This window comes from Empidonax traillii, unplaced genomic scaffold, assembly GCF_003031625.1.
Source record: "Empidonax traillii isolate 1590-97213 ecotype Southwest subspecies unplaced genomic scaffold, ASM303162v1 scaffold566:size1034704, whole genome shotgun sequence".
Lineage (NCBI taxonomy): Eukaryota > Metazoa > Chordata > Aves > Passeriformes > Tyrannidae > Empidonax > Empidonax traillii.
Genome location: NW_020955759.1, coordinates 565160 through 573756, shown reverse-complemented (window position 1 = coordinate 573756; position 8597 = coordinate 565160). Strand labels below are relative to the sequence as shown.

The following is an 8597-nucleotide window of genomic DNA, read 5'->3' as shown; positions in this document are numbered from 1 at the left end:
AGGAGCTAACATAGTGTAAGTTCACACCTTAGGTCTTTTAGCCATTTCATAAACATTACATCTGCTTTCCACTTATCATATTTGCTTCTTTCATTCCATCAGTTGCTTAGAAGAAAGTATGCACAGATCATCTTGTGATGAACAGAGAGTGTAAAAGACTCATTCTTACCTGTTTTTCTCATGAATTTTTAGGATTTCGTGTGTCTGTTGTAGCAGTTGTTTTTCTAGCTTGTATGTTGACAGTGAATTTTCCAGTAGCTGAATTTCAAGTCTGGATGTTTGATTTAGCACCTTAAGGATAAATTAAAAACATTAATGTTTGTATTGTCCTGTTGTTTTGTCATAGCAGCATAATGCAACCATTTCATTCTGATTCAGTGATTTTCAAAAAATGTTTCTATATCCTTTTTTAACCTCAGCCACTCGGTGCAAATGAACTCAATCAAGCTACACTGATATATACCAGCTGATGGTCTGGCAACCTGTTTACAGTAGAATAATACTAGACCAGCAGAAAAAGGTAAGGTGACTGCCAAATAAGCTTCATTTCAATGGAAAGAACAAGAGGCTTGCCTCAAACATGCATTCCTACAAAGCACGCTTAAACAAGAAAAGTGCAGGAGTACTTGGACTGAAGTCAAAGTGTTGCCTTTGCTGTTTTGTAAATAGAGCTCCTGCTTTAGCTTTCCCCTGAGTTCTCTCTTTTGCAGTGTTGGCAGAAGTCTGGTGTCTGCATATGTGATCATTGCTTGTACTCTTGCACAGACTTTTAAGATGAACACTGTGATCCTAAACATCGCTTTATACAATTCTCTTTCACTTTAATGGTGCATCAGCACGAGTATCAGCAGCACAAGTTTCAAAAAGTACATCAGACCAAAAGAAGACTTAACTAGATGAAAGAGAATAGATTCTACGGAAAATAGTTCAAAAGTAGAAATAGCAGAATGTTTTCAAGAGTGAAAACAGTAATACTAAGTAATGTTAGTTGATTTTTGGGGCTTATTGTCATTCATTACATAGAGTCTGAAGGAGTGTGTAAATAGTTTTTGTGGATATGTGTGTGCACAACACCTGAGATGCAATCACTTCTGAAAAATTATGTCTCTTTAATGGAATTTGTCAGACCTTTCTTGGAAGGATATTAATCATCATCATCATAGGATTTTACATAACATTTTCTCATGCATAGATTCATAGAATAGTTTGAGTTGGAAATGACTTTAAAGGTCATGCAGTCCAATCCTTCGAGAATGAGCAAGGACGTCAACTAGATCAGGTTTCTCAGACACCAATCAATGTGACCTTGAATGTTTCCAGGGATGGAGTACCTACTAGCTCTCTGGGCAACCTGTTCCAGTATTTCATCACCTTCACAGTAAAAAACCTTTTTTCTTTAATCTAAATCCACCCTCCTTCAGTTTAAAACCCTTGTTCTTTCACAACAGCCCCTGTTAAATAATTTGTCCCCATCTTTCTTGGAGGTCCATTAAAACACTAGAAGTCTGCAGTATGATCCCCCTAGAGCTTTCTCTTCTCCAGGCTGAACAATCCCAACTCTCTCAGCTTGTCTTCATAGGAGAGACGCTCCATTCCTCTCATCATCTTCATGACCCTCCTCTAGACCCACTCCAAGAGGTCCATGTCTTTCCTTTGCTGAGGACCCCATAGCATTCCTGACAGGAATTTGCTACACAACATAAAACAATGAGAATGGCTCCCAAGCTCAGTTCAGTGCCTTATTTTTGTTTGAAATAACTGACATTCACAGAGCATCATGAGCTGTTCTTTCTCAAGGGTACAGAGGTTGAAAAATTTGGAAATTATAAATATGGAGCTGTTACGTTTTTCAAGATGGGTACAAAAGTGGAAGCGCCAAGCCCCAAAACAACAGTTTCAGAAGGACCTGGCAGAAATTGAAGTGACCTTGAAGTGAGTTCTCAAAGGAAAAGTGAGACAGAGGCAATGTACATTTTGTCCCTTGCCTTCTTAAAGGGGGAAACCATGAATTAGTACTCAACATTCACACCTATGGAGTCCTTTTTGGATGTATGAAGAGTTCCTGTGCTTTGTTTACTGAATATATGATACAACAGTTAGTAGATATTCAACTTTTATGTTTACAATTAGATATTTTGCTGATATTAGGTTAAAGATTTTCCCCAACATTTTCATAATCAATATACTATGTTTAAAGATCCGTGGAAATTTGAGATCACCATGCTTGTAAATGAATATTGATCTATTATCCAAGATGTAGCAGAAGAGGTGTAGGAAACATGCGTAAGACATGTGTGTCTTTTTTTCATAATTACTTTTTCATTTCATTATTACTTTTATTTCTCAACTTTAAAGTGAGTGCATCAAAACTGATAATGATATTGTAAAGATAAGTAAGGAAATTAAAACAGAAAATACAATCTTTCAAGAAAAACATGCAGTAGAAGAATAAACAAGCTGGTATACCACACTACATGCTATGAAAATCATTAGGAAGTCAGCAAAAATAAGGACAAAAAATATGCACCTTAAAACAATAAAAGCACTAAAAAGGCAAAAAGTACCTATCTTTGCATAACTTAAATCACAATAGTGATGGTAGTGCCAGGAATTATATGGAAGACGGTTCTTTAAATTCATGTGATTTTATACAGTTTTATAGAAATAGAAAATACATAGTGTTTTATAAAGAAACTGATGCTTCTCCCTCTCCACAGTTTAAAAGCTGCAAACGTACTCTACCTTTCAAATGGCTGGAAACAACCTGCAGAAAACAAACAAACTTTCTTGGAATAGTAAAGCGACAAACAAAAATGAAGATCAAAGGCTTTGATTTAGCCTGAAGGTCATTATTTATCTTGACACTTGTATCATTCACAATTGGTACCTGAGCTGTTTATTGAAAGTTTAATGGTGATTTAGTTTCCTGGATAGTTCTGCCCTTCTTACACACAAAACAGAACTAAATATTACTAACCAAATGAAATCAAAAGGAAAACACATAACAAGGGTCAATCATCACTGCTGTTGCTACCAAGAATCAGAGCGTGTAATGTTTCTTGGAGTCCTGTGTTGAAATGTTTTGTGTGGTGATGCATTAGAAAGGAAAGAGGATGGGAAACATTCTCTGTAATTAACAGCTTTTACAAAACCACTCTGGGAACATACCTGGGTTTCAACATCCGTAAGTTTTCTTGTCTGCTCTGCTGTCTGGCTGAGGAGGCTGGTCCCTATCTCAAGCATGGTGGCAGTGTGATTCTGCACAGCATTCTGCTGCAGCTGCACCATCTCTGATTTCATGTTTTCCACAATGTAGTTCTCAAGCTGTGAAAGAGAAAAGGTTATAACTGTAGTATTTTTACCTGTTTAGGCATTCTGGTGATGTCAGGATGCATAGCTGACATTCTTGTCAAAAGTGAAAATTCTAATATTTTCAGGGAGAGCTCGTTTCATTTGACCCTATGACTGTTGGGATAGGGAACTGACTATATGCCCCTTTCAGTCCCAGAGTTCCAATGTTTTTCAAGTATCATGGCCTGCTGGTATGAGCCGGAGCAGGCCTTGCCTGACCCCATTTATCTCAAGGCTGCAGTGAACATTTGTCATGGAGATGTCACGGCAGCTCCAAAATGAACCCCTGAAAGAGCAAAGCATGCCACTGGGAAACACCAAGCCCTACCTGTACATAACTTACATGTAAGTCCTTCCCAGAAGAGATCCTACCGTATCCTACCTGGAGACACTGTCATGTCAATAAAAGAAGGAAGCTGTTGCCCAAACAGTATAGAAAACTGGTTAGCTCCTCTGCTTTTGTTGTCTTGATATTTGGTTTTGGCAGTTTGTTGAACAGAATCTGAACTAGGACCCTTTCAATAAACTGAGTACCCCAGAGAGGGGTACTTTTTGTAATGATTTGTTTTAATTAACATAGGCAGGATTGTTGCCTTCTAGCTGATTGGGGTTTTGCCCTGTCACAGCAGACCATAAACCCACAGCTGGCAGACAGGATGATGAGACTGTTTCTTACAGAAGCTTGATGTCCTTCAAAAAGTATTAATATAAAGAAAGATGGCTCAGAATATAATTTTCAATACCTGCCACTGAAATCAGCTGGAGTTCAACCAGTTTACACCCAGTGAAGATTTGGTCCTCAGTTTCATTTTGTGGCCAAACATGTTTTTTTGTGGTTAGCTGATTCCAGACATTAGCAACCACCGTTTTGCCTAACACATTTAATCACATTGGGTTTGCTTCTGTAGCAGTAAGCATATTTTACTGAGAAAGGTTAGCTGCACAACTAAATAGTAAGAACCAGATGGAGTTGATTTAAAGACTGAAAAAAGGACCAGGAGTCAGATATACAGCGTGATTAATAAGAAGGGCTACTTTCATCTTATCTATAGGCATACCTGTGCCTAGGGGTCACTATTTTTAGATGTTCTAATGAACCACTTCAGCTGAGCTCAAAAATATTTATTACAAGTTTTATCATTTTTGGTCACTACTAGTTTTATAAACACTTTTACAAAGAAAGACACTGCCACAATGTAAAATATTTTCTGTGTAAGACAGTTATTGATGTTTTATTTGTCTGTTTGTTTGTTGACTCCAGTTTGAAGAAGCAATACCCATGATGGTCAAAACTAAAGGGGATGTCCTACAATTCCATACAACTAAAAAATCTTATTGAATTGGCAGGTAACCACTATGGGATGGAAACATGTAGAGTGTTTTAAGAGGTTGGTGAAATTCATTTTTGAATACTGTAAATAAATGAGATTAAACAGCCAAGAAAAACTGCCTGTTCCATACTAATGTCTACAGTGGATGTCAGCATTTTCCACTCAGTGTAACTTTAGTGCTCTGATTTAGCTAATTACTGTGAGACAAGTGTTATAGATACTGAGCTAGGATATTTACATATCCATCGCATTTCTATACCATGCTTTTATGATCAGAAGTGTTTTACCAGTATATCTCTTTATCATAAGATAATGTATTTTTATACACCCTTTGCTACTTGCTTTCTAAGTAGTAATGATCTTAATTTTTTTAATCCCTGGATTGCAAATAAGCCCTATGAATGAGCTCCAGAAACTGCATGGTTGCCCTTTACCATATCCAGGTCCAGAATATGGAGGTTGATTCTGGAATATCTGAACAAGAAGTTTGAATTTCTCCCACAGATTTCACTTCGTAATGAAACAGGGTTCTCCAGTCACCGTACTGCTCCTGATGAGCTATCAATACACACATTTTCTCACATCCAGTGTCTTTTGCTTTCAGATAGGAATATGGTATGTCTATGGTGTGGCTGTTCATTGCTTGATTTGTTAGTCTGCAGCTTTCTGAAACTTCTTTGCTGTACATGGGCCACACTGTGCATGTGTGTAATGAAGGCTTGTGAAAACCCATGCAAAAATGTGGAAATTACATTTATTATGCATTAGAAATCAGAAACTGGATGTTTTCATGTATCAATTAAAAAAAAAAGATAGGACATTTATATTTCTAAGTTTTTGTGGGTTTTTTTGCCTGTTACTTTGCTCACATTGTAGAAAGGATTGCAATGGAGAGATCTAATTGCAACTGTGTGGAGCTAGAGCAGTTTTGACTAGCAAGAACAAGGCATAGATTGGGGTGTATTGGATAACTCATTCATTTAATTATTGCCATCGAACAGTCTTAGGCAATTGCCCTTGGTTACTCACCCCTAAAACAGTCTCAGGTTGAATCTGAGACTGACTCATTATAACAACAAAACTGACTTTCCTGCTTCAGAATTACTCATTAAATGCTTTTGTAAATATTTGGTGTTCTGTATATGGCCACTATAGTTTCCGTGAGCACATTTCTGGAATAGCAAGAGTTATTTATTCAGGCAAAGAGGGGCTGAAATAATGTAGAGATGCTGTTACATTAATTTCCCTGCCTTCATTGCCCACTTCTTTTGGTTTGCTCAGTAGATTTATTGGTTGCAATATTGACCCTGGTAAAATAATGCCAAAATTCCCATTGAGTTCAATAGGCCAAGATTTCACCTATTATTTTTACTGCAGGAAGCCAACACTTAACAGGTTCATTATGACCAAGCATAGAGTTTCTTCTAAAGCTTTCCCTTCTTTGGAGGCATTATATTAAGTGTACTGAAGTGAGCTTTCTCTGTGGTTAGTTAAGAGCAATAACATCTATTTAACAGGTGAAACAAGGATCCTTGCAGGGTGGTCTCACAGAAAATGTGACAAGCAGAAACCTACTCACAGAAGTAAATTCAAGAACATTTAGAGGTTTAAGCCATTTTTAGGACTCCTTCTTCCTATAAGCAAATTAAATTCAGTTTGTTCAGACACTCCAAATTAAACATTAAATTTACAATGCATGACAATATACTCTTTTCAGTGAATCTACTTTTCACATTTCAATTTTCAAATCCTTATATTACTGTATCTACTTTTTTCAGTTACTTTTTTTTTTTTTTTCAAAAGCAAAACAGAGTTCTTTTCTGCATTCTTTTCCCCCCATCTCACCACTCCCACTATAGGGCTTTCAATAGTATATTGACGTCCTTGTTATTAATTTGGCTGCATCTGCTTTCAGTAAGGCTCATTACATTGCATGGGAGTTTTGGGTAATGTCGAATTACCAGTGGGATACATAAGAACATTATAACATTCTCAGAAATAAAACTGTCAGAAGTTTCAGTGTTATTGGTTAATAAACATTCCAGAGGATTATACCTTAAAAGTATCTTGCTTTTTACGGACAATCTTTATTGAATAATCTTCATAGAAACCACCCAAACAGTAATAGAACTATTAAAATGGAAACTGTAACTCAGGGTCTAAGTAAATGATAAGGGCTGTGGCAGATGGCTGATAAATAAAATAAGAGCTTTTTCTTTTACTTTGATCAAATGATGTTGGTCCCAGGTTGTTAAGAACTGCTATGATATCCAGATGATATGAGGTTTTTCATCCAGTCCTTTAGAACAAGAATGTAAGTTAAAGTAACAACAGACTGTTCTCCCTCTCCTACCACAGGCTGGATATCATTCCAAATTTTGGCTGAAGAATGATCAGTGTTATTTTGTAAGGGCATTTTTGTGTTGTCTTGCTTTGCATACATGACTAGGTACTAGTAATGCTATATCACAACACAACCAGTGAAAGTTCAATTCCTCTTTCTGTGTTTTTCTGTTCGAGGGAGGGTCATACCTCCCCACACTGACAAACGGCCCTGGGGAGTGAGATATAAAGGTGACATTTGATGTAATTTGTATTTTATAAATGAAACAGCCCTATTGGGAATAACACATAGAATACCACAGAAATTTTTTTACTTTTATAGACGCAAAAAGGGGCTGGGAAGGACTTTATCGCTGAGAAAAGAGATTTTATTTGTGTATTGAAAAAGCCATCATTGCATTCATTTAAAAATATAACATATTCTACAAACTATTTGTCAGTGAGAAAATACTGATAAAATGAAAAATTTACAATGATGCAGCTTTCTCATATTGCAGATCCATTAAGTAGAGAACAACCAGAACATATCTTTCCACTATTTCTGACTATATATGATCATTGTGAATCAGGGAAAATGGATGGAACAGAAAGGTAATGGATAATGCACAAACATTTAAACACTAATCTGCACCACATTTGAAACAACCTTACCTGATTACCTACACTAAGATGATGCAGGATGTATACTGACAATTTTGGTAAAGTTATGAAATCAACCTTGCTAAGGTGTAAACTTTAAGTGACTGCTACACAAACTGGACTCACAGAAAGCCGTGTTGGGATATGTGGTATATGAGGCTCTCACAAATAAATCTTTGGTTCTGAAATACACTAGTTATGAAATATATTGCTTATGAAATATATTTGTGGGTTTCAATCCTAAGAGGAACCAGAAAAGTAATCCAGCAACTCTGTATGTAGTCAAACAAACATTTTTGAGGAAAGCTGGCTATAGAAACTTTGTATTTTTTTCTTTCTATTTTTTTAATAATTCAATATAACCAGATGTCTAGCCTTAGGGCAGCAAGAAAATAAGCCTGTTAGCTCTTCATTTGTACATTAATAATAGTAATTATTTGCATAATGCTTTCACAATTATTCTGTACTTATTTTTTTCAATTTTATAGTTTTCTGTAATATTGCAAATCACCATTTTGATTTCTTACTTAAATATCTTTATATCTAAACCCCAAATAAAAATACTAAAGTTTTCCAAATTCTGTTCTTGAGAGAGAAACAACAACTTGCAGAGTGTGTATATCTTCCTGAACTACCTCATGCTGAAACAAATATATACATTTCTGAACTAAAACATTGTATTGTTTTTTTCCAAACCAAATGTTCCAAATCAAAGATATTTTTCCTTAAATCCTTGAATCCTTGAATGTCTGAATCTTTGGCATTTCGTATGTTTACTGTCTGGAAAAGCATAATTAAAGAGATGGAATTTCAGTGTGACCAGTGAAATCACATCTGCGTTGTCCTCACGCAACAACCAAACACTGATTCAGCCCCAGCTCACTGATACTGAGATTAACAATTCAGTTGACTTCCAATATACTCATGACACTT

General features: G+C 36.1%; 1 protein-coding gene across 1 annotated transcript in view; it reads right to left on the bottom strand.

The window, feature by feature from the left end:
* ANGPT1 (angiopoietin 1) overlaps positions 1 to 8597 on the bottom strand; it is a 156525-nt gene that overhangs the window by 77943 nt on the left and 69985 nt on the right. The window contains exons 2-3 of the mRNA XM_027897914.1: positions 3169 to 3324; positions 170 to 291 (exon numbers count right to left, since the gene is read on the bottom strand). Coding sequence (XP_027753715.1) covers positions 170 to 291; positions 3169 to 3324 — 278 coding nt within the window. The remainder of the gene's footprint in view (positions 1 to 169; positions 292 to 3168; positions 3325 to 8597) is intronic.